Source organism: Ambystoma mexicanum, chromosome 9 (assembly GCF_040938575.1).
Source record: "Ambystoma mexicanum isolate Mex_15411 chromosome 9, UKY_AmexF1_1, whole genome shotgun sequence".
Taxonomy (NCBI): domain Eukaryota; kingdom Metazoa; phylum Chordata; class Amphibia; order Caudata; family Ambystomatidae; genus Ambystoma; species Ambystoma mexicanum.
Genome location: NC_090931.1, coordinates 556605069 through 556632577, shown reverse-complemented (window position 1 = coordinate 556632577; position 27509 = coordinate 556605069). Strand labels below are relative to the sequence as shown.

Here is a 27509-nt window from a genome sequence, read left to right as displayed (position 1 = left end):
ACTGTAGATTGGAAGCATTTTTTGTAAATGATGTGGAACAACTGCTGCATTTGTGCTCCATTATTTGCTGTGGTACCCCACTAATTTTCATTTGCTTAGTCTCATTTGATTGCTGCACAAACCTGTACCATGACAGTCTTTCCATGCACACATGTGTCAAACTACCGCTAACCACAGTCCTTTGGAGGCTGTGACCACAAATTTAGTGTACAATTTGCACCTTTAAACACAGCAGAGCTGTGCCCACCAGAATGTCCTCATAATGAACACACAACCATGGACTCCCACATGTCCATATACTCCCACGAATTTGAGTTTTTTTGGAGCCTCGTAACACCGGGGTCCTTTACCCCCCTGTGACACATCACATGTGTCACACTTGCGCATGACATTAATATTATCGTGTGTCCGCTCTGACTGCCTGCTTCGCACGAGGCGCCAAGGTAACCTTTTTTGAACAGGTGTCATTAGTGCCATTGATCACACATATCCCATGACTACCTAATTCTTTTAATTTTTGGTCCATGTCTGGCAAAAAAACACCCGCACGACCAGATACAGGCACGCACTCAGGCACCTCCCATAATGGCCGCTGCCTGTTTAAACTTGACCGTGGCCCCGACAACAGCAAGCATTCCCAGCCGCGCTGCCAGTGAGACTTCGCACTGCCGGCAGCTTCGCTACTGCAGCTCCTCGCGATCACATCAGGTAAGCTAATTGCTGCACGTGTAATTTCGCGCACTCTCACACAACATAGGCACAGCTTGTGGCACTCCTGGCAACTCACCACACCAGTTGCACAGCATTTTTTATTACTTGACCGTGCACTCAGCCCCTCTTGTACCCACACGGGCGAGATTTTCTCCACGGTAGCTAGCCCCCATCAGTCACCTTGGGTTTTACACACCACAGGCACAGCTGGTCCTGCTATTTGTGCCCGCCCTGGCCACGTCAGTTGCACAGCATGTTCCAGCTACGGGACCGCGCACTGAGCCCTTCATTTATCCACAGGGGCATATGTCCTTCCACGGTTTCGCGCCACTAACCATCCATTATCTCTATTAGTCACCTTGGGCTCACTCACACGTCCGCTATTCGTGAGCAAACTAAACCTCTTACCACCACAGTGACTCAGGTCGCCATTATCTACACCCCGGAGGCACTAACAGCCATGCACGTCTCCACTCTGACATCAGTTCTCACTGAGTCACCTTTAGACTTGACACACACTGACTCAATTTAAGCACACAGCACCACTTTAACACCTCCATAGCGGCACCGTTTACTGCCATTCAGTCCTTTCTTTTAATTATCCACAGCAAGGATCCTTTTGGACCACAACTATCACTCTTACCACAAGCCGTTGACAAATTGCCACTGGCCTCAGAGGTAAGACATTGGCTCGTACCACTTGTATTTTGCGCCTAGACCAGCTACAGCCCCTCTTATCACTCCCTTATCTTTTTGACAGGGATGACTGCGTTTGCATAAGATGAAGGCTCCACCGTCTTGAAGTGGACTTTGACACTTCCACGCCCAAAGCCATTGTGCTCTCTAGATCCGGTAAGCACCGGCATCCCTTTGTTTGAGTATTTACTTACATGTCTACTGCTAGATTGTTCGACCAACCAATTCCTGACATACTCTCCGTCTGTTTTAACAGACCACATAGGATACACCACTCCAAAGAAACTCTTGTCCTAATGAAGGCCTACATCACTAGAGCTCACCCAGCTCATCACAAAATGGCCGAAACACTGTTGTGTTGACATGTTATATATGTTGTTGTTCAACTCTTGATTGTGCACACACTATACGGGCTATTGACCTGATTATGACTCCACTAAATTCTCTAGCTTCCCTCCGAAGGAACCTTTAGAGAATGTACAAACACTAGAAATTGGTTCTTCAAATATTTACCATTTGAATTATTCGACTCAGGTACTATACTCTGTCTCTTAAATGTTGAATATCCTATGTTCCCAAAAATTAAAGTTTACTGTGACACTGACTGCACTCAAAAAAAAAACTTAAGCTGCAGTACACATTTGTTGTGATAATTCTGGGTCTACCAATACATGTGGTGACTCTCCAGGATTTAATTGGTTGATTGTCAGCAGGCAGATCTCCATGACCTTGCTCACTTGCATTGTTAGATATAGCATCAACACGTGGCCATCACCTTTGAGTCATATTTGGGCACCGGGAATTCGAGACGAGATCCCAGACCACGGTAGATTTCAACCCTGGTTTGAGGCTGGCCTAGAGAGAGTGGGACAACTCTGGAAGGAGGGTAGCTTCCTCGCGATTATAGAACTTGAGAACACACTGGGAATGTGACCCCTCCCTGTCTTCCCCTTTCTACAACTTAAAGGCATACTGAAGAGGGAGTTATGGAAGGAGAAAATACAGAGACCTTACTCCCTTCTAAACTATTCTCAACATTTTCGCAGAGACCAAGGGCCTCATATCGATTATGTATACAGCACTAATAAATGCTGGGAAAGGGTCCACGGTTAAATTGAAGAATAGGTGGGAGAAAAACATGAACCTGGAAATAGACCCTGAGTTGTAGACCAGAATGTGTAAGGGTGCCTCGCTAGTTGCAATCCCATGCCAGTACAAATTACATGGCATCAAGCTTCTCCACAGATGGCAATACGACCCCCACAGATTGTCTAAGATGTTTCAGACGATGGGTACCTTATTATGCTGGTGGCAATGTGGTGAACGAGCCGACTACTGGCATATGTGGTGGGGATGCCCCTGAATTAGAGTGTTTTGGGATGAGGTCCTCGGATGGATTAGAGATCTCGATGAGATCCATTGGGAAGTTGCACCCTTCTTGTGTTATTTGGTTTGGAAAAAAGTGAGGATGAGTTTAGAAGGGTGACCGGAATAGTGGCACCTCCCCTCCTCGGTGCACAAGCCTATATTGTGTTGCACTGGAAAGCGATCACGGTCCCGGGTGAGACGGAATGGATGAATGTGGCCCCCGATATTGCAGTAATGGAAAAAAATCACAGCCGCCCTACATGGAAAAACCACACAGTATGAGACTCTATGGGGCGGTTTTCTGAATCAATATGTAATCAATGCTTGACCAATGGTAAACATGATGCCCTTAGAGGTGAAATTTACGGTACACATGGACAGGCGATGTGAGACAATGTACTGTTCTGAGAACTGCTGACTCATTAAGGTCGAGAATGTCTGCTTGTAAGCACCTCGGCGAAGCAACCAAAAAACACTGAAAGAGACGCAAATCTGACTGTAACCCGCATGCCCCAAGTGAGACCACGTTATATGAGGAGACATGATAGATAACCCAATGTTCCTGGGGGTTACGGGGGAGGGTGGATGGGAGCTCTGTTTTGGGAAAATGATCTAGGGTATGTTTGGGGAGTGAGTAGGAGGGATCACATTGTGGCAGATAAGCTCTGCACCACCCAATACCTGTATGTTGTTCAAACTGTTTTGTTAAAACCTTAATAAAATCTAATTTAATTTTTTTTTTTTTAAAAAAGGATAGATTAGGGAGAGTTTCTGGATTGAGAAAAAATCAGGAAAGTGCCAGTCAGTACAGATTGCATAATGAGAAGAGAATTTGTTTGGCACCCACATGAAACCAACATATTGTTTGCTCCATTTTGCTTGAAGATGTCTGCTTGCAATGCAGTGAGAAGTGAGCAATGATTTGTTCCCGTGAGTGAGCCTTTGTCAGTGAGGCTTCTTGATAGACACTGATGTCAACATGCCATGCTGGACACTGTAACTATGTTAGGCTATGCCATGGTATGCTATGCCCATGTAAGGGTTGTGCAGATGCGAGGACAGACATGCAGTTTTGCCACGAGGAGGCCATTGGTTACTTGCTAATGACTAGAAACATTAAGAACTGTCTCTTGTGTGCAAGAGAAGAGAATGTACAACATGAGAGAAAACTGAAACCGATTGCCCATGTCCATGTAACACATGATACATTTGCTATGCTTCGTTTTCTTTTTGAATACACATGCTTTGATAGCTATGCATTGTGAGCACTGGGTTGAGCCATATATATCTTGCCATATGCCATTTACACAAATTGCTATGCATCATTTAGAGATATGTTTTCAGGTTATTAGGATGAATGCACCACAGTTTTGTCAGTTTTTGCAGTGCTATTTGCTTGCAGTGATCATTAGGATGCTGCCAATTAATGAAATATTAGAGCTTGCCTAGTAGTTCATGCCATGTGCATGTTTCCAGAGATATGACACGCTTGTCAACTAGGTATTTGCCTGGTCTTAGCAGAAAACGACTGATAGAGAGTCACTATGATTGTTCAATGGTATTTCTGTTCCAGTAGCACTATTGAAATATCCATGTTATTGTTTTAGTATGCTTGAGTTTTTCTGAGAATTTAGCTACACTACTTACTTGTTCCTTATCCATGTTTTCACACCTGACACACTTGACTAGTATGAAGTATTCCTGAAATGTATTATCACATGATAAAAGGCTTGTTTGTGAAACTGCATTTTATGCATGATAGTTATCATGTGATTAATCCATTAAGTAATCCATTCATTATTCATTCATTTATACATGCATTAATTTTGAATTCATCTAGAATAGGCCATGTTTGAGCACTATAGTTTTGGTCTAAGCCATAATGGTTCCATATATGCTGAGAGCCATGTGATTATGTACACTTGTCATTTATAGCACAATGTAGTGTGATTTCTAGGCACTAGAGAATGTTCTCTGCTCTGCGTGTCTGTCCATCTATGAAGTCAGCTTCTTGCATGGCACTGCATTTTCGCAAGCACACAGTGAGAGATATGCTTTGATAAACAACAACAGCTTTGGCAGACAGTTACACCTAGGCACAGAGAAACGACCGTGCTGAGAGTGAGGAACATGCTATGTTTTGGGTTTCTGCAAATAAACGAGACTGCTATCTCAACGAGCAAAAAGACATGATATGCGTGCTTTAGACTATAGAAGAAAATGTCATGTCAATCTGTTCTAAGTACACGATTATGTATGCTCGTACGAAGTATAGAATTGCACGTAGTTTGAAATAGAATGTTTCATAGGCACACAATTGCACAATGAAATGCATCAATGCTCTGTATAACAGAGGCCAGAGAGAGTGAGGTAGGTTAGGTTAGGTGGGTGTGCAAGGGTGTGCTGTCTCGTGCTTTGGAAAGTGTTGGCATGCTGGGAGCTCTTAGATGCCATGGTGGTGTGTAGTAGAGCAATGTTAGGAGAAGCCGGAAGGGCTGGGATAGTTGCACTCATGCTTCGAGAGTGCTGGTTTGCTTGCTTATGTAGTGATTAGTGACATTCTGCCAGCAGAAATGTAACACATAAAGATGTTTTTTTTTTTTAAATGAACCAATTTCCTGCATCTTTGTGATTCTGCCATTCTATTTTTGTTTATATAGTATCACAGTGCACTATTTCCAGTTTCTCAGTCCAGACCATCGTTCTTTGCCTGCCAAGCCATTACAAAAGGGGAAAGACCAAATGCAAATCAGGCTTGGTCCCACCACGAAAGGGGAAGACCAGCCCAAACTGCTTGGTCTAATACTTTCTGCACGAGACCACAAGCATCCCCTGACATGATTCAGCCTCAATGGGCCTCATCAGTGAGTATCATCTTGGGTCTCTAGGACCAGCAGGCATGAGACCCACGTCTGGGCATACCCGTCCCACCAGGGGTGGTTCAGGGGAGGGGGGGGGGGGGCTATAGCAAAACAAAAGAGGTGATGGCTGGACGGTTTAGAATTAATCTTAAACTCTGGCATTGCTCTTGGCACAGAGCGAATTGTAAAGAAGAGGAATCTGAGGCACAAAAGTATTAATAAGAATAATTGGAATAAAGCCTAGAAAGGATCCTTGTGTAAAGTGTTTGCGTTAATCAAAATAACCATTCAACAAGTTGGTGCCCCACTCCTGCCCTCTCAAAGCAGTGTTTGGGCTCCTTAAAAGAGAAGAGCCATCTGGGCAAACAGTATGTTTTTATAAGAAAAAAAAAGGCCACAGCAGGAAAGAAAAGTGTGGCAGATGTAATGCTGAGAAGGGTACTGTAAAATATGTTCTAGGGTACTCCAAGTCTGTATGAAAGGAATTTCAAAAGCATATGAAATATGGAAAGGTTCCCACACTGGAAACTTTATCTTCTAGTGGCAGATAGAAATCCAACCAACTGAAGCTTAATATTCGTACCCCATTCCCATTACATTGCTCTGCAGTGGCGCCCATATTTTACTAAGCCCCTTAAAAGGAGCAGTCTAATAAACCACATGTTTTCTTTTACTTTAACACTGCAGAAATACCTAACCATAAAGCAGGATGTGTAGCCAAAAGTTCTCAACACGTCATGACGTAAGCTTTTCATCCATAATATGCCATTTAATATACGGCCAAGAAAGTATAAATGGCATGTTTACAATTTAATCCACCCAGCATAATCACTTTTGCAATCACAATGGACACAAACCTTTAATTGTTTCAAATATTAACATTCTATAAAATGATACTGAACACTTACCCAAATGTGACGATCTTTCTTCCTTTCTCCACAGTGGAGAACCCATTCAAGCTGGATATACTCTGAACATCCAATCCTAAAATATCAGGCTGCCTTTCATCAGGTTTGACACTTGGTGACGCCTCCATATGATTACCATTTCCTATAGATCTAGGCGATCCATGCCTGCAATTTTGTTTTGTGGTTCCAGTGCAACCTATATGAAAGTCAAATAATATGTTACACTTAACTATTGAGTAATTAGAAAAATGTCAGGAAACATACACTACCATAAATGAAGGGTGCCCATCACCATAAGTACTTTTACCAGTCTACAATGTATGCTTAGCAAGCTCTTGAACATTCTCTATGTCTTCTGTGCTACGGGACATTTCAGAAATGTGTGACCACAACAAACCATTACAATTAAAAAGATGCATTAATTAACAATTTAATATCTTCTTCACCCTTCCTCTTATAATGAGTGCAAAGGAACCCATCTCATCTGGATAGGCACCAGCTAATTTTAGAGCATCATGCTTCCAGTTTACAACAAGGTCACATTCATCTCATCTGTAGTTAGCTAGTAGGAATCCCCACAGAATCAACTACAAAATCAGTTGACATACTGGCGCATGACTAAGACTCTGGGTGCAACATCTCTTTTCAAAAAGTCTGAAACCCCTCCAATCCTATATTGCTCAACACAAAGTATGTGGCCCATTTGCAGCCCATCAAGCATTTCTTTCTGTATGAATGACTCCTCACAAAACTATGGTCAGGAGAGTCGGCATGAGTTTCCATTTTTGATTTATCTATAGGACGACACATTGTGCATGCCTGCCATTAGGCAAGCCATCAGGTGTTCACCCATGAAAACATCTCATTATTAGCATGGCTATTCCAAAGCAATATATCAAAAGGGAGTTGGTGCTCAAAACTAGGTTACTGGTGACACTTGCAATAAACATTAACTTTTCAACTTCTCACGTACCAATGTGAACACTGAATAAGCAGACTTTCTCCTGGGAATAAAGGTATGCTCCACTAGACTAATTACCATTAGGGGAAGGTGTTTAGAGGACAATGTAGAAGAGATGACGGGAGTATTACAACATACTCAAACTAAAACAGTGGCTACCCACCCACAATGGCTCCCTGCACAACCAAAAGCTTTCCTTAAAGAGTGGGACAGAACCATATTGAGATATTTCCCTAAAGATCGGATAGATGTCTCTATTCCCTCTTCTAATCCATGTCCCTCTGAAGTTGGCACACCTTCCTATGCATGTGGGATAAGGTGTAAGGAGGTGGTGGGCACTGTCCGACACGCTTACCTAGAAAGCATGCTGCAGTAAATCGTTACATACACAGATGTCGGAATAGAGCCCATTACTCAATGAGCGATCTTACCAGATTACAAAATACGTTGTGCATCAAGTTTATAGAAAGTATGTATTGCAAGAATTTGAGAATATAAAAGGTTGAAGCACTTTTTTGGTGGTGCCTGTCACAAGAAAGGTAAAGGATTAAACTTTGTCAATAAAATAAGAAAGATGTAAATTCCTTGACGAACCCCGAGTAACGAAATTCAGATACTCACACTTAGGAAGATTTGCGTACCAGAAATTTACCAGAAAAGAAATGATCATCCATGAGGGGACTACGAGCAAAGAAGTTACTACAGTTAGCACCTTTTACATACTCAACATCATGTCCCCTTTCCCTTATAGCCATGGTAGATTTATAAAGAGTGTTTGAAGAGGGATGGGTGGGAGATTCATTTACCCCAAGAGGTTTTGGGGAACAGTTTGACCGAACCGAGCATCTGCCGTTGAGCGAATGTCCAGAGAGTAATGTTTGCAGAGAGAGGATGTAGAAGACCATGGAGCCGCCTGACTAATGGCTTCAATGGGGAGATGCCTTTGTAAAGCCATAGAGGCTGCTTTTGCTCAGAGTATGCACAGAGACATCAAGGAGGGGTTTTACCATAAAAATTGAGTCAAAAATGCAATTCACAATCAGATTACCAATAATGTGTTTGGAAGGGAATTTAGCGCTTCAATGTGAAAATGCCCCCTGGGAAAAAGGCGCCAGGTAGGTGATTATTTTCCCTGCACTCCTAAAAGCCTTCGCCCACATATTCTAGGATGGGTATCATTTACTATTCTAACTCCAATCCTAGAATGTTTGGTAAAAGTGCTCGATTTTTGTGGGAGTGCAAATTTGGGGAAATGTCACCCCCACTGGAGACCTTTACCCAGGCGGCTTTATCACTGGATACATATTTAGCCTGATTTGCCCGACCATAAGCGATAAACAGCCAGTCTGAATTCCTGAAGTGTCTGGTTCTGTCCAAATTCAATTTAAAAGCTGTTCTGACATCAGGGCAGTGGAGTCACCTCTTTACCTTGGAATAAGTATTTGTAAAAAAAATTAAGAAAACCCATTTCCTGATTTATATGGAAATCTAAAACAATCTTACCAAGACAGACTTAAATCTACCTCATTGTTGTGGAACATTATGACCGTCTCTGTATCGGAGAATCCACACTAATCAGGAATACTCAGGTTGATGTTGTCTCCACCAGGAAAGAAGTCTTCCAGGAAACAAAACACTAAGCACCCATAACCATAGGTTTCTGAACAAATATATTAAACACAACATTTGGATCCCAAAAAGGACATGGCTACTTAACTGTAGTGAACAGATGCAACAGGCACACAAAATGGGAGAAAGCAGACCGTTACTCTAAGTTACAGTACACAGCTAAATCTGCAAGATAAGACGTGTAAGTGTTCATCTTGCCACCTGACTGAGCAAACTATTTGTTAAAGGATAAGACTATAGAGGATTTCACAACCTGTGTAAGCACTAATAACATTTTGCCTATTTGCAAAATATTGTATTCTCATGGAGTTCTTGGAGCCATCTGAAGTATGTCCATATTGGTTTGTGATAAAGTCAAGGCACCAAAGTTATTTCTTTACAAACCATGCTGCTAAGTTCATAGATCGAAGGAGGGGTGTAGCTCAAGCCTCCTCTCACGTTGATTGAGAAGGTTGCCTGACTGAGATGAAAACATGGGAGGCATTCTGGACCGGGTCAGTCAGTAGATCCAAGAACCAGAGCTTCATCGGTAAGGGAGGGGCTGCAACAGAGAAACATTGACTACTTCCCTGAAATTCCTAAAAAAAACTCTGAATAAAGGGGACTGTGGGGAATTCAAACACAAGACATTTTAATTGCATACCTTAGCGAATGAGTCCATCTCCATCCAGGGCACATACTGCGGTCCTACAGCATCTCCTAAGTCGCAAATAAATCTAACAGTCGTGGACTCCAGGACTAAAAGAGGGGGACCCGCTGGACTGACCCAGCCAGCACCATTTTGTGAATCTGATAGCAAAATGTACCGAGCTGGTCAACATAGAGTTATCTGACTTCAGGCAGATGGGTGGCCTGCAAGGAGAGTCCACGTTCGACAGCCAATACCCAAGGATTAAGACCCAGAATGCACAGTTGTGAGTGGTTCGTTCCTACTTGTTTGTTCACATTGAAAACAGCATTAGTGTTGTCAGTGAATAAAGAAACACTCGCTTTATCCTTAACTTGGGAAGAACAGCTTTCGCTGCTAGATATAAGGGTTTCAGCTTACACACACTGCTATTTATATACATTTATTGAATCGTGACACTTCCAAAGGTTTTGGATGCAAAGCCATACGTGGTGGCCCCTCCCACCCAAATGAGTCAGAGCCCATTGTCAGCATAATTTTGGGTTGTGGCTCCTGGCATGGGACCCCCCCTGCCACAAATGCCCAGTTGAGAGCCTACCATGCCATTTCTACACTTACTGGGTGAGTTAAAATAAGCACGCAAGCTTGACCCTGTTCATGCCTATTCTCAAGACTCAAAGGCATCTGAGTGCTCCTCTTGTGGAGTCGGGCCATGGGAGCATGCATGACTTTTTTTTTATTGATGTGATTTAGCTACACAAAGAACTTAACACATCATTTCTAAAATTCTTACAAGGGAAAAGAAAAAAGGCAATTACAAAATTAACCATATTTACATAATTGCACAAATATAACTGTTTAAAATTGATCAGTGTACATTTCCTACTAAAAAACAGACTAATCAACTTAATATTTAAACAATCCACATATAATTCCATCTCAAAATATGAATGTCAACATTTTTAAACTCTGTCCTTCTTAAAACAATACTCAGAAATGTCCAATTTTGTCCTCCAACCATCTCTATAATATTTTAAACCTTATAAAGTTCATTTGATAGAGCACAAAATCTACCAGAGGTACAATAGTGCCAGAAACAATCTATTGTAAAAGCCTTTACATTGTATAAGAATTCATGTGGATGCTTCCAATGAATGAATTCAAATTTAGGAAATGTTGTAAGAAGATGCTGACCTGTTACTAATGCAGTGTTACAACAGCCCCCTCTAGAGAGTCTTTCCTCCACGGGGATATCTTTTCCAAACCCCTGTAATCATGGATACCGGAAGAAGATTTGGCCTCAAGAACATTCCAAATCTTTGTATTTTATTATTACGAAATAAAACTATGTATGGTACAGGTTAAACAAAATGAGTCACTGTATTAGCATAATTCTTGTAATGTTTTGACTCTAGACAATGCATACATTAGCTTTCAAAAATTGATTAGCAGAGTTTGCCAATTAAAATGTTCTCATTTTGCAGACAAACCCATCAACACAACTAAGTTTATGGTTTTCACCCGGTCACAAGGGAAGGTTAATTCTTTAAATTGTTGGCTGGATAGGAATAAACTGGAGGTGGTCAATTAATATAAATATCTAGGAGTCATGTTTGATAATCAGCTATCGGGTCCCTCACACATTGATATCCTTGAGCGAAAAAGCTTCCAGACCTTGGGTGGATTGGCTAAACTGTTCCAAAACCTCCTACTACTTATTTTAAAAAAAACTTGAATGTCACCTAGTCGCTAAACTGAAATATGCCATGTCAACTGATCACACCTATCTGTACATGTCCTTGACCAAAAATCTAGAAAACCTAAATAACTACTTCAACAAACCTTCTTCTTCCAAGGGAAGTCTCCAAAAAACTATTATCAATACAAAAACCAACAGGGTAAGTTCTTGGCTTTGTACAATCTTCCATTTCACTTTCCAGAAGTTGCACAACAGACAAGGTACAACTTTGGGGAAAGATTAATATGTGAATTTGGATTCATTAAGTTATGGATAAAGGGGGACGCGGGCTCGTTCAGGAGAGGGGGAACACAATAATTAACTTGTTCTTATTCTGGGTGCAGCTCCGTTTTTTGATTTTTTTTAGGTTAAGTTTTTTCAAGATTGCTCTTCTCGTCGTTTGGTTTATAGTTTTGTTTTGTTACTAATATTTTTTCAAATCCGGCACTTAATCTTGGACCGTCCAGAGATTATACTTTGAGTATGGGAGGTTCTAGCTGTCAGGTTATTGATTCAGTCCGGATAATATCTTGGAACGTAAATGGTTTGAAAAATATTATTAAAAGGAAAAAGGTTTTGTCACATTTAAGGCACATGAAAGGCGACATCATTCTTTTGCAGGAAACACATTTTACGGAAGATGAGGCAACTAAGTTCCACAGGGGATGGGCGGGACAGATGCTTCATTCAACTAATACTTCAAGTTCAAGGGGTGTTTCCATTTTATTTCGGAAAAATTTCAAGAGCAAGGTGATTGAAGGCTGATAAGTAGGGCCGTTGGCTGACAGTCAAACTCCAGATTCAAGAAATACAATTCACAATATGTAACATCTATGCGCCTAATATTAATAGTAACACTTTTTTTAATGAATTGGGCCGCGGTATGTTGAATAATGGTGGAAGGAATTTGTTGGTGGGCGGTGACTTTAATCTGGTAGTTGACTTGCTTTTGGACAGAAGCAGTCAGATGGTTAGGGATGGCAGGAAAAAAGACAGAGGCATTGCAATTATTGATGAGAGATTTTTGTTTATCAGATGTATGGCGACTAGAACATCCCATGGGGAGGGAATATACTTTTCATTTGGCTGCACATGATATCTATTCCCGTAATGATAATGTGCTTAGATCAGGTTTGGTGACTCAGAATACCAGGGCCTGTGAAATAGAGGGTATCATTATCTCAGATTACGCTCCCGTAAAATTGGAACTTTCCCTGAGCTATTCATCGAACAAGACACAAATTTGGATACTAAATACCATGATTTTAAGGGAGGAAGATTTAAAGAAAATCCTTGTCGATGCGGCAGCGGAATACGTTAGGACTGATTTAAATGGAGAAGTGGGGATTGATACAGCATGGGAAGTATTTATGAGTGTGATGTATGGGGTGGCCATGAAGGTGTCTGGGATAAGGAGAAAAAAAAAGATGAGGAGGTGAAGCAGCTTCATGTCTCAATAAATGCTTTGGAAAAAGACATAATGAAATCCCCTAATGCAGAGAAGTCCATCAAACTGATGAGATTTAAATATGATTTAAACAAAATTCTCAGTGAAAAGGCAAAATGTAATCTCGTCTGATTCAAATGTAGGTACTTCGAAGAGGAGGAGAAATGTGGGAGACTTCTAGCTCACAGGTTGAGAGTAAGCTATTCCGATAGAACAATAGGTTCAATCAAAACTGAGAATGGTGTGACCAGAAATCCAAATGAGATAAACAAGGTTTTCAAGCAATTCTATGAGAACCTGTATAGTAAAACGACATCTAGTGACAAATGGACAGGTTATTTGACACATTTAAAATCAGTCGAGTGACTCAGAAATATCCTTAGATGAAGTCACAAAAGCTGTTTGGAGTTTGAATCTGGGGAAATGTCGAGGGCCGGATATGGTTGCCATCGGAATTCTATCATGCAATGCCAGAAGATGTTTTAAATCTAATGAAGGATATGTTTATCAATCGCAAGTTAAGGGGTTTTTTACCGCCCTCGCTTTGTCATGCAACAATATCCCTTTTGCGTAAACCAGATCGTTCTGAACTAGACCCGGGGAACTATAGACCTGTTGCCTTAGTAAATTCAGACAGTAAAATATGATCTAAGATCTTGGCCAACAGGCTGGAGAAGATTTTACCGAGGTTGGTGCATCAGAACCAAGCTGGTCTTATTAGTGGTAGAGTCTCGGCAACGAACATGAGCAGGTTACTCCTCTCCCTGGAGGAGTGTTAGAAATTGAAACTGGACTCGATGGTCCAGTCTCAAGATGCTGAGAAAGCATTTAATAGAGTGGGTGGGACTTTTTATTGTACATGACGGACAGAATTGATTTTGGATGGGATTTTCTGAAAGGGATCAGGGTATTATACAGTGTTCCTACTGCAGAGATTAATACTAATGGGAAAATATCTGAGAAATTTGAGCTGCAGCGTGGGACACGTCAGGGGTGCCCTCTATCCGCTCTACTCTTCGTGATCTCTTTGGAACCTCTGGCCAAAGCAATAAGATCAGATGCTAAGATTGTGGGAGTCAACTATAATGGGGTTTATCAGAAGCTCTGGCTATATGCTGACAACCTGTTAGTGGTGGTACAAGAGCTTGGAACATTGATTGAGGAACCTATGAAGTGTCATGGGGATTGTGTTACACTCACCTGGTATCCACGGGGACGCCACCCAGCGCTGGTTGGATGATTTACACTCTCAAACCCTCTCCCGGTCCCTTAGTAAGGCCTCTGGTTAAAGATGGGTCTGCAATATAGGAGAGCTGGATTCAATACCAGATTGTCTTTATGTTTTCCCACCTCCCTTGGCCTCAACTACTTCCTCCCCCTTGTCTTCTCCTCACCTTAGTATTGTAAAAGGTGGATTCTCCGTCCTGCTCCTCGTGGCAGGGGCACGTAGATGTGGGGGGCAAGGAACGACCAAGTTACTTCACTGGTGCAAGCCCCCTGTGGGAATCCAGGCCTGCTGCGACTCCATAGGTTTGCTGCTTTACAGTTTTTATATGCAGTTCTTACGTTCCTCTTAGTTCGAATAATAATGTCTTGCTTCTTTCCTTTAGGTATGGAAAAGTATTTTGGTGTTGTCATGCAGTTTGAAGATGAGCATGGGCCGGTAGGCGAAAGCGCAGTGTGCACGATGCTGTCCGGTGTGTAATGCGCGATGTGTGCCGCAGTTTCGCCTTTTATATTGCTAACCTGTGTCTTTTCCCCCTTGCAGGTCGCGATGTCCCTCGCCGAGCGCCGTGATGGTCCAGCGATGATACTGACCAGGAGATGACTACCCAGGTAAGAATTGTATGGCTTTCTTCGTTTCGGAGGAAACGTGAGTAAACGCTTACTAATGCTGTCTTTCTTTCTCCTCTTTCCAGGTTATGGTATTCCAGGATGCATGCGGTGCCGGATGATGGAGCTCGTACCTTCAGGTGAGTGGAACTGAAGTCGGCGATGGATTGAAGACAGGATACTATTCCAGGTAAGTTTTGTAGTGTTCTTTCTCTCTTTGCAGGTCCTTGGTTTCAGGTAAACTGGCATTAAAGAACTGGACATGGTGAACGTTACGCTGCCCACAGCAGAATAACGTGAAGAATGTTCTGCTGTTTGGGTGCAGTTTAAATAGTCTCAGGTAAAGTAGTCCAGGTAAAATAGTCCCAGGCCTGCCACACCCAAAAGACTAGACCGCATAGCTCAGTTCCTTGTAACTGAGCCATGTGTGTGCCTCCATGTTGGCTGAACCACCCCCTCCCCAAGTTAAATAGTCCCAAGTTAGTAGTCCCATTCTAATATTGTTCTTCATGGTGGCTATGAGCCTGGCGCCAAAGGCACCAGGACTGACTCCAACAGTGTCTTGGATGAGGTTTTAAGGCCTTTGGCCTGGCCCTAACTGGAAGGCTGACTTGCCAGTGAGGGCCAGGAGTAAGGGTCATGACAGACTGGCCCTGCCGCTGCTTCTGCCTCCCTCCGGGTGCTTAGGGGAACTCAGCATAGGTACTTGGGGGCTAAGAGGGCCAGGATCTGGCATAACAGGGCTAGGATGACTCCATTTAGGGCAGTACACACCCCCTCATTACATTATGGTACTTAGGAACCTCCTTAACATGGCGCTCCTTTTACACAGGATGTAGTACACTGTGCATTCTAGTCGTTGGGCGGGGTTGGCTATTTAAGCCACGCCCAAGGACAGGTCTGTGCTTCGTGTGAGAAACTGTTCACACGGTCACCTCGTCTTCAGCAACTCCGAAACTGGGACACTTACCTGCACACTACAATCCAGTGAGGAAACTGGGACACTTACCTGCACACTACAACTTGCCTGCATATCAAAACCCAGGGAGGCAATAAACATTGACTGGCATTAGCCTTCCGAGAACCTGGGAACCCGCCAGTACCTAGTGACATTATCGTCACTTTTCAAGCCCTGTGATGAAAAAATAGACTCATAACTGCGTTCCCATGAAATACCAGAAACCCTTTTGGGAAACGAACTGAACGCTAACTTCAGCTCCAGAGGGAGTAAACTCCACATCCAGAAACTGAGTTGTCCCGGACCACTCTCACAACCAACCAAGATTCAGCGCCCCTGCTCCCAAGCAGGATGGAGAGTGCGCCAGTTGTGCACTAAATATCGGTTAGTCCCATTTCAGAGTGGGGAGAGGATGCTGGTGCCACGCCGGAGGGATTCATCGCTCCCGCAGAGTATCAGGTGAGGGTGACCGGGCACAAAGCCACCCTAAACCACTCAGCCTGAGCAATGGAGAACTCGGACGTTGACCAGTTGGCGCAACTCCTTGGAGAATTGCGTGCTGAGGTGCACGCTGCTAGAGCTGAAACCAATGCCCTAAGACGGGAACTAGTGGTCAACAGGGATAGAACTGAGGAATTATCTAGTCAAGTGCTTCAAGCACAAGCTGGACAGGTCCCACTCCCGGGTGGGGGGTCCCCACACCACCCGCTGCGCCAGCTGTGGGACCCGTACAAGTGGTGGTCCCGGGTAATATCCCTTTAGCACCCCCTGAAAGGTTCACAAGAGACCCTAGAAAGTTCTGCTTTTTTCTGAATGAGTGCCGCTTACACTTCCTTTGTCGTCCAGGGGTTTTCCCGAATGACCAGTCAAAGGTGGCATTTGTACGGTCTTATCTGGGGGGTCATACGGCGGACTGGTCGGTACCTCTGGTGAATAGAGACAACCCGATATTACGCGACTTCCCGGGATTCCAGCGCAAATTAGAGAAACTCTTTGCTCATCACGCTCAAGGACAGGGGCTGGACAACGAGCTGCTATCTTTACGCCAGGGTAGTCAAGATCTTTTGGCTTATGTGTCAACCTTCAACCGTCTGGTGGTGGAGACCAATTGGCCAGAGGAAAAACGTGTTACTTTGTTCTATAGAGGCCTAAGAGGGGAACTTAAAGATGTCCTTGCGCAGGTGGTGAATCTTCCTGTAGGGTGCGCGCAATATATCAATTTAGCCATCCAGTTGGACCACAGACTGCAAGACCGGAAGATCGACCGGTCCCGTTCTGAGAGCCGGGCCTTTTATGTCCGGCCGAAAGAGACCATGGCCCGTTATGTGTCTGCTGATCGCCCAGAGCCTATGCAACTGGGGGTCCTTCGGGGTCCTCTCACAAAAGTGGAAAGAGATCGAAGACGCCAGGAACAACTATGCTTGTATTGTGGCCAGTCGGGTCACTTTCTCAGGAATTGCCCCACTAAACCTCCCCGAAAGGCCATAGTAGCTGTTGACTGCGAAAAGCAGAACACAGAAAACTCCAACGCCTGGCAAACCTAGAGGCCAGTTTGTCGAGCACAAAAGAAGGTCGTCCGGCCTCCCATTTCATGCTTCCGGTAACATTGGTCGACCAACAACATCCTACCAAAATGCACGCACTGGGAGGTGTTTGTGGATATCGGCGCTATAGGGAATTACATGGACCTAAGTGTAGCAAAAAAGATCGGGTTACCCCTCTGTACCAAAGGGGTGGCAGACAACGTCATGGCTGTGGATGGAACACAGTTGGTTTCTGGTCCGTTCACACAATGTACGGCAGAGATTACACTGCTCTGCCAGGACAGTCATAGTGAATACAGTTCGTTCGACCTTATCACCGCGCCACAATTTCAGTTGATCCTGGACATACCCTAGTTGGAAACCAACAATCCCCGAATAGACTGGCATGCCAGAACCCTACTGTTCCCAGAAGAGTGCCTGCGTTGTTACCAGAAGGGGAACATCAGAGCTGCTACTGCACATATTGGGCCTACAGGCACCTCACTACTTGGGATGGTGGGAATCTTACCTTCTGAATACAATGATTTTCGAGATGTGTTCGCCAAGGAACAGGCTAACATTCTGCCCCCGCACTGTTCGTACGATTGCCAGATAGACTCGATTCCTGGAGCACAGATACCATGCAGTAGAATTTTTGCCTTCATGAAAAAGAGAACTCTCATCTGAGAACATACCTAGACCAATACCTGGCAAATGGTTTCATACAGCCCTCGAAGTCACCAGCAGCCTCCCCTCTCTTCTTCGTACCTAAGAAGGAGGGGGACCTGAGTACATGCATAGATTATCGCGCCCTAAACCAGGTCACGATTAAAAATCGATCCCCCTGCCTCTAATCCCTGTGCTATTGTATCAGGTTAAGCAAGCACAGATATTCACCAAGCTGGATCTTCGGGGGGCCTACCACTTGGTACGCGTTAAAGAAGAAGCGATGAATGGAAAACCGCGTTTCGAGCCAGGTATGGACTCTATGAGTACCAGGTGATGCCCTTTGGGCTGTGCAACGCGCCAGCGGCCTTCCTACATTTTATGAACAACATCTTGCGGGAACTGCTAGACGTATGTGCGGTGGTATAAATTGACGATATCCTCATATACTCAACCACCTTGCAGGAACACGTAACCCCTGTATGCGCGGTACTTCGCAAGCTACGGCAAAACCACCTATACGCCAAGCTGGAAAAGTGCTCGTTCCATGTCACCGAAGTGAAATTCCTCGCTTTGTCATATCCCCTCAAGGCATAAAAATGTACAACAGAAGATGGAAGCAATCCTCACATAGCCGTCTCCCACATCGCTCAAAGGAGTGCAATGCTTCCTAGGTTTTGCCAACTTCTATAGACGGTTTATACCCGGATTCTCGCATGTCGTACATCCTATTACCTCCTTACTCCGAAAGCATCGGAAATGTGAGTGGACTCAACAGGCGGAAGAAGCTTTTGTAGCTTTAAAGGACAAGTTCACATCGGCGCCTATCTTGCAGCATCCACAGCCTGAACTCCTGTACATTGTAGAAGCCGATGCCTCCAGCGTCGCGATGGGAGCAGTCCTTTTGCAACGGAAACCAGAAACTGGTTGCCTACATCCCGTTGCCTTTTGGTTGAAGAAGTTTTCTCCTGCAGAACTGAACTATGCAGTAACCGAAAAAGAGCTCTTAGCCATCAGAGACACACTCAAGTAGTGGAAACACTACTTGTTAGGTGCCCAACATCCAATCACAATAAGAACCGACCATCGGAATCTACAATCTCACGCTCTGCTAAGGCCCAATCATTCCAACAACTTCATTGGCCGTTGTTCCTAGCTGAATACTATTTCATAATCACTTATCGACCAGGAGTAAAAAACGGTAAGGCAAATGCCTTGTCACGAATAGGTAAGGGCGAAGGGGCCTAATCCACTCCAGTCCCAGTGGATATTATCCCGGGTCATAAAATCATGGGCCTATGTGAGGTCGCCCTTGGAGGACCTAAAGAATACAATCAGAGACATGTCCGCGAAGGAGTTACAGGAATGGGAGAAAAAAGGAACACCGTTTTCCATCCAGAACGGCCTGCCGTACTACACAGATCGTTTCTTCTTGCTGACACAGTACCTGCAGCAGCAAGTGATCAGCAGTTACCACAGTTCTCTTTTGGAGGCACATCCGGGAGTAACCAAGACCAAAGGGAAGGTCAAGAGATCGTATTGGTGGCCGACCTGGCAAGATGACGTTACCACCTTCGTCAACTCTTGTGGGGTTTGCGCTCAGAACAAGGCAACAAGATTGAAACCAGCAGGATTGCTTCAACCTCTTGCAGTTCCCCCGGCACCCTGGCACACCATTTCTATGGACTTCGTCACAGATCTACCACTTAGCTCGGGTTACACCACCATACTAGTTGTAGTCGATCTATTTTCCAAGATGGCTCATTTCGTGGCCTTAAAAGGAATCCCTTCAGCCCCAAAATTGGCTCAATCATTTCTGGAACATGTAGTCAAACTGCACAGATTCCATCCATTATAATCTCGGATAGGGGTAGTCAATTTGTGGCACAATTTTGGATAAAAATGCTGTGCCTTAGCCGGGGTGGAAGTCCGTTTGTCTACCAGCCATCATCCCCAGACCGAGGGCCAAACGGAGCGCACCAACCGAACCCTAGAGCAGTACCTCCGTTGCCTACTACACCAAACGGACCAAGCATGGACAGACCTCTTATGGATAGCTGAAAATGCCTACAATAATTCAGTACATTCCTCCACCCAACTAAGCCCCTTTTACATTCTACACAGGTGAAATCCACGGACTTCAGTTTACGACCCGCCAGAAGCAATTGAGATGCCAGCGGTCAAGAACCTGCATGATCGTATAACTCAAGCAGTTAAGAAAGCCAACATCCACTTAAAAGCAGCCAAGGAAACCCAAAAGAAATACGCCGACCACCACCGCAAAGAAGCACCCGATTACCGAGCAGGGGATTCTGTATGGCTAGACACTAGATACATCTCACTAAGAGGGCCAAGACAATTCCAGCCCAAATTCTTAGGGCCCTTCACGATCAAGACAGTAGTAAACCCGGTGGCAATGAGATTGGATCTACCTCCCGGCATGCAAATACACCCATTTTTCATGTCTCCCTGCTCAAGCCAGTGCACCGAGGGACTCGCCTGCTGACTCCTCCCGCTCCGGTAATCGTTGGAGATGAGCCTGAGTATGAGGTTGAGAGGATCCTAGATTCCAAAGTAGTTAAGAAGAAACTATATTATTTGGTAGACGGAAAGGGATATGGAGCACAAGATAGATCTTGGGAGCCATGCGAAAACATTCACGCCCCTCGGTTGCTAAACAGGTTTCATTGGGATGATCCCTCCAAACGTGGGATCGGGGTAACATCATTGAGGGGGGCCTTGGGGGGGGGGGGGACTGTCATGGGACTGGCCCTGCCGCAGCTTCTGCCTCACTCCAGGCCCTTAGGGAAACTCAGCATAGATACTTGGGGGCTAAGAGAGCCAGGATCTGGCACAACAGGGCTAGGATAACTCCATTTAGGGCAGTACACACCCCCTCATTACAATATGGTACTTAAGGCATCCTCAACATGGCGCTCCTTTTACACAGGATGTAGTACACTGTGCATTCTAGTCGTTGGGTGTGGTTGGCTATTTAATCCATGCCCAAGGACAGGTCAGTGGTTCGTGTGAGAAACTGTTCACACGCTCACCTCGTCTTCAGCAACTCCGGCTCTTCTACGACTTCACCGCGGTCTGGAATCCCTGCGAAAAGAAGAAAGAACGTTGGTATCCAACTCACCTGATCCTGTTTTGGACCTGCTTGCACGTCACAGCGCGCACACCCGGTTTGCGCTTCCGACTACTGGAACTCTGGCACTTCGGGACCAGTGGCATCTCCGGACCCGCTCCGCGCTTCAGCTCCAGCACACCACGGTGGTTGCCGCGCGCATCGCTTCCAGCAGCACCTGCGGGGATAAGCACAAAACAGTGAGTAAACTTGATCTGGTACCACAAGCAACCTTGAGAACTCATCCGCATAATTAACCAGTGAGGAAACTGGGACACTTACCTGCACACTACAATCCGGTGAGGAAACTGGGACACTTACCTGCATACTGCAATCCAGTGAGGAAACTGGGATACTTGACTGCATATCAAAACCCAGGGAGGCAATAAACATTGACTGGCATTAGCCTTCCGAGAACCTGGGAACACGCCAGTACCTAGTGACATTGTCAGCACTTTTCAAGCCCTGTGAGGGGAAAAAACAGACTCATCACTGCATTCCCAGTGAAATAACAGGAACCGCTTTGGGATACAAACTGAAGGCTACCATCAGCTCCAGTGGGAGTAAACTCCACATCCAGAGACTGAGTTGTCCCAGACTACTCTCACAATCAACCAAGATTCAGCGCCCCTACTCCCAAACAGGATGGAGAACGCACCAGTTCTGCACTAAAGATCGGTTAGTCCCAGTTCAGAGTGGGGAGAGGATTCTGGTGCTATGCCAGAGGGCTTCAAAGCTCCCGCAGAATATCAGGTGAGCGTGACATGAAGGTAATTAAGGATTTTGGACTAATATCAAAGGAACAAGTTACTTACCTGTAACTCTTGTTCTCCAGCATGGGTCTGGCATGGATTCACATGCTCATGAATATTCCCCGTCGTCAGGCTGGGAATCCTCATTAAAGAAAAAATCAGTATCAGTTTAGTTTCTGATCTGTCTTTCTTAGTAGTAACCAATCACTGGTCTCTGGGTCATACTGCCCTGTCCCTAAGCCCCGCCTCTGGCAGCCATCCTCAGATTTGGTAGCACGCAAAGTGGCAGTATGACCAAGTGAAGAGCCGCAGAGGGGTATGAGGGAGGGTTTGCATGTGAATCCATGCCAGACCCATGCTGGAGAACAACAGTTACAGGTAAGTAACTTGTTCCTTCACCAGCAAGGGGTCTGGCATGGATTCACATGCTCATGAATATAAGAATACATAGCAGTACACACGTGAACAACCACGCGAGGTGGGAAAGGCTCCACATTAGGCATTATATAAAAACTCATCATTAAGCATTTCTTACCTCCTCACAAGGCTCACCTTAATCGAACAGGTTGCGTAGCACTGCTTGGCCGACTCTGGACTTCTCCATAGAATCCCGGTCGAAGCAATAGAATCTCGTGAAGGTGTGCGTCGACCTCCACATAGCAGCCCTGCAGATGTCCAGCAGGGGCACACCAGACAAGAACGCCATGGTAGCAGCGATCGCTTTGGTCGAATGGGCTCTCGGATGGCCGGGCAACAGTCGGTTTGCCAACCGATGACAGTGCATGATGCAGCCGGAGAGCCATCTGGAAATGGAAGCCTTTGAGAGAGACTTCCCTTGGTTCACAGATGGAACAAGTTACTTACCTGTAACTGTTGTTCTCCAGCATGGGTCTGGCATGGATTCACATGCTCATGAATATTCCCCGTCGTCAGGCCGGGAATCATCGGTATAGAAAAAAATCAGTATCAGTTTCGTTTCTGATCTGTCTTTCTTAGTAGTAACCAATCACTGGTCTCTGGGTCATACTGCCCCCAGCCAATGACTGCCCTCTCCCTAAGCCCCGCCTCTGGCAGCCATCCTCAGATTTGGTAGCACGTAAAGTGGCAGTATGACCAAGTGAAGAGCCGCAGATGGGTAGGCGGGAGGGTTCGCATGCTCATGAATAAGAGAATACATAGCAGTACACACATGCACAACCACGGGAGATGGCAACAGGCTCAACATTGAGCAATACAACAACTCAACATTAAGCATCTCTTACCTCCTCATCAGGCTCACCTTAGGCGAACAGGTTGCACAGCACTGCTTGGCCGACCCTGGACTCCTCCCTAGAGTCCCGATCGACGCAGTAGAATCTTGTTAAGGTGTGCGTCGACCTCCACGTCGCAGCCCTGCAGATGTCCAGCAGAGGCACACCAGACAGGAACGCCGTGGTAGCAGCGATCGCTCTGGTCGAATGGGCTCTCGGACGGCCGGGCAGCGGTCGGTTTGCCAACCGGTGACAGTGCATGATGCAGCCGGAGAGTCATCTGGAAATGGAAGTCTTCGAGAGAGCCTTCCCTTGATTCACAGTCCCAAAGTTCACAAACAGCTGTGACGTCTTCCGAAAACTCTTCGTGCGGTCACATAGAACTTCAGCGCTCCAGCTACATCCAGCGAGTGCAAAGCCCTCTCGGCCGGCGACGAAGGCGACGGGAAGAAAACTGGCAACACTAAGGGCTCGTTGAGGTGGAAGTCCGACGGCACCTTGGGCATAAAGGAGGGGTGCGTCCTCAGCACCACCCTCGTGTCATGAAAAGTCAAGTATGGAGGCTTGCAAGATAGAGCCTGGATCTCTCCCACTAGTCGTGCTGAGGTGATGGCCACGAGGAAAGCTGTCTTCCATGACAGGAACTTCAAAGGCGCCGAATGCATAGCCTCGAATGTGGTGCTGACCCCATGAGCCTGGTCAGCACCACATTAAGCTCCCACGTCGGGGCAGGAGCCTTCACCGACGGGAATGATCGGAATAGTCCCTTCATGAATTCTTCCACCAGGCGATGAGACCACAAGGACGCCCGTCCCGTAGTCCTGGTATATCAGGAGATTGCAGGCAGATGTATTTTGATGGAGGCGTGAGCCAGTCCAGCTTTGGCCAGCGACAGTAGGTATGGCAGTACTTGAGGGGCCGTAATCTGCAGAGGGTTAATCTTCTGTGCACGGCACCAGACAGAGAACATCTTCCATTTATGTCCATAGCACTTGAGAGTTGAGGATGCCCTGGCCTTTGCAAGAACCTCTTTGCAGTCAGCCGGGATGTCATACCCTCCAAACTCTAGTGCTGCAGGAGCCAGGCCTGCAAGTTCAGCGACTCCGGGTTGTGGTGAAGAATGGCACCTCCTTCTCTGGAGAGAAGGTCTGCGTCTGTCGGCAGCTTGACTGGTGTGGACGTTGACAAGTCCAGAAAGTCCGGGAACCAGATCTGTCTCGGCCACGCCGGTGCAACGAGGATCATCCTGCACCGGGACCTCTTGAGCTGGTTGATGAGCCGGAGCAGCAACGGCAGCGGGGGAACGCATAAAGAAATAGGCCGTCCCAGGGGAACAAGAAAGCATCGCCCATGCTCCTCGGCTGGGGGAGCCTGCTGGCGAACCTCCGGCACTTGGAATTCGTCACCGTCGTGAAGAGATTGATTTGGGGTTCGCCCCATCGTCGGAAGAGTCGATCCACTTGATCCAGGCATAGTTCCCACTCGTGGCACGAGTGCAGCTCCCTGCCGAGTGAGTCGGCGATCGTGTTTTTTATTCCTGCTAGATGAAGAGGCACCAGAAACATCCCTTGGGCGACGGCCCAATGCCACAGATCCTGGGCTTCCTTGGATAGGGCCGGGGACCTGGTTCCGCCCTGCTTCCGGATGTAGAACATTGTGGTGGTGTTGTCGGTGAAGATCCTCACCACCTTGCCCTTGAGGGACGGAAGAAAGGACCTGAGGGCCCAGAACACTGCGCGGAGCTCCAAGATGTTGATATGGAGTGACTTCTCCTCCGGGAGCCAAATGCCTCTCGCGTGAAGATCTCCGGAATGCGCTCCCCAACCTTCCAGGGAGGCGTCCGTCGTCACCGTCACCTGGTGAGCTGGGGTCTGAAAGTCTGTGCCCGCCGACAGATGGGAGCGGGTACCCCACCACCGGATCGCCTGACGGAACGTCTCGTTGAGAGGGATCCTGTCCTCGAAGCTGCCCGTCGACTGGACCCAGCGGGCGTCGAGGAATTCCTATAAGGGGCGCATCCGAAGCCTGCAAAGGCGCACCAGATAAATGCAGGAGGACATCATCCTGAGGAGGGACTTGATAGATCTTACCCTGGCCATGTTCGTGGCCAGCAGACGCAGCACCTTGCCCAGAATGGTCCTGGTCCTTTCCTCCGACGGCGAGGCCAGCAGCGTCACTGTGTCGAGCTTGGCTCCCAGAAACAGGGCGACTTGCGACGGAACCAGGTGGGATTTTAGAAAGTTGATGGAAAATCCCAGGTCCATGAACAGCCGGACGGTCTTCGCAGTGTGCTCCACGGCGAGCTCCCTTGTCCTGAGCCAGTCATCCAGGTAGAGGTAGACGTGGATCCCCTGTAGGCGCAGCCGTGCCGCCACCGGTGCGAGGCACTTGGTGAACACCCTGGGTGCTGACTTCAATCCGAACGGGAGGGCCTTGAACTGGTAGTGCCGCCCTTGGACCATGAACCTGAGGAACTTTCGGTGTCTTTTTAGAATGGGGATGTGGAAGTACGCATCCTCCAAGTCCAACGACGACAGGAAATCGCCCTCCTCCAGCTGTCCCAGCACGTGCTGGAGGGTGACCATACGGAACTTCTGTGCCTTGATGTACTTGTTCAGTCGTCGCAGGTCCAGGATGGGGCGCCATCCTCCTTTCTTTTTTACAAGGAAGTACCTTGAGTAAACTCCAGAGCCCCGAAGCCTCTTTGGGACAAGCTCGATGACACCCTTCTTGAGCATCGCCCTTACTTCCAACAGTAGTTGTGGGACGTGATTTTCCTTCCTGGCCACGGGTGGAACGCGAGGGCACTTCTTCTGAAACTCGAGGGCGTGCCCTTGAGCCAGGGCGTCGAGCACCCAACGGTCGGTGGAGATGTACTCCCACACGCTGACGAAGCTTGCCAGTCAGCCTCCACCGAGGTGCTTCGGCAGGGGCCCGACCCCACAGTCGGTTCAATCTTGTTTGGAGGCCGCCTTGCCTCCTTGACCTCCCTGTCGACGACGACTGGCACCACCTGACTTGCCGCGTCCCCTGTAGGCTTCCTGGGTTGAAGATCTTGCTGCTTGGCGGTACGTGGAGGAGCCACTGCCGGATCCCTTGGAGGCACCTTGTCTGCCTCCGGAGCTCCGAAAGGACGGCCGTCATTGTTGGAGTACTCCCAGCGCCCGGGCAGTCTCTGTGTCTGTCTTGATGGCCTGAAGTGACTCATCAACCGCCTTCCCAAACAGGTTGTTCCCGTCGAAGGGCATGTCCAAAACCTTGGTTTGTACGTCTTGGCGGAAATCCGTGGCCTTGAGCCATCCTCGTCGTCTCAAGCAAACGCCGTTGCCCAACTGACGGAAACCGGTGTCGGTGAAGTCTGTTGCCACCGTGATGGCGTGGTCCGACGCAATCTCACCTTCCTGAAGGATTTCAAGGGCCTCAGCCCTTTTGGCGTCCGGAAGGAAGTCCAACAGAGGGGCAATTCTGAACCACAATTCCCTGTCGTAGCAGGCTACGAATGCCAGGGCATTGGCCGCCTTGATAGTCGTTGCTGCAGATGAGATGATCCGTCGTCCCATCGTGTCCAGCTTCCTGCCCTCGCCGTCCGGCGGGGAAGTTGATGTCGAGGCCGATGCCCCCCCAGCTTTCTTCTTTGCTGCCGCCGAGACGACCGAATCCGGGGTAGGTTGAGCCCGAAGGCACAAGGGGGCAGCGTCGGGGACCCGGTACTTCTTCTCGTACCGGTCCCTCTTTGCCGGCGCCGTGGCAGGGTTCTTGAGGAGGGCGAGCCCCTCATCCCAGATGTCATCAAGAAGCGGTACGTCGAGGACCGTCTTCCTTTTAGCCTCGTGCCGTTGGTAAAGGAACCCTTCCTTCTTCTCTTCTGGTCAGAGCTGGAAGAGCTTGGATGCCCTGGAAATCATGGCATGAAAGGATCCAATCTCGTCGGGCGGGGACGCCCGTGCAGGGGGCGACGGGGGACACGTCCCTTCGTCGCCTCCGTCGTCATCTGTACCTGTCGTAGCCGTGTCCGTGCCTGTATCATCCCTGTGGGTAGTAGACCGGGGGAAGGCAGAGCAGGCCGCAGAGGTGGCAGAGGTGGCGTAGGATGCATCCTCCTCCTCTTATGCGGTGGACTTTCCGAAGGTCCTGGCTCCGGTTCCCCCATAGGGTCTGGCTCAGGTACCTCCGTCGGGGGGAGGGGCATCCTTGTCCTTATCTCCGAGCATAAAGACTGAATCGCTGACAAAATGGCCGCCGAAGTGTCCTGCGGTTCCGGAAACGACAGGCGTGAGGGCTTTTGAGGAGCCTCGTCAGCGACACCGTCGCTCTCGTCGTCGCCCTCGTCGGGATCCCTCCCGATGGGCTGGGCCTCTTTCACGACTTCGATGAGCTCTTCTTCAGAGGTCGTGTCCGTATCCACGATGGCCACCAGCCCCTCCTCCACCTTTTCCAACGAGGACTTTGT

At 47.0% G+C, this 27509-nt stretch overlaps 1 protein-coding gene across 5 annotated transcripts in view; it reads right to left on the bottom strand.

Moving 5' to 3' along the window:
- The window catches only part of TRIM37 (tripartite motif containing 37), a 1981866-nt gene that overhangs the window by 202536 nt on the left and 1751821 nt on the right, over positions 1 to 27509 (bottom strand). For all 5 annotated transcript variants that reach the window (XM_069615157.1, XM_069615154.1, XM_069615156.1 and 2 more), the window contains one exon: positions 6545 to 6740. In XM_069615157.1, the coding sequence (XP_069471258.1) occupies positions 6545 to 6740 (196 nt within the window). The remainder of the gene's footprint in view (positions 1 to 6544; positions 6741 to 27509) is intronic.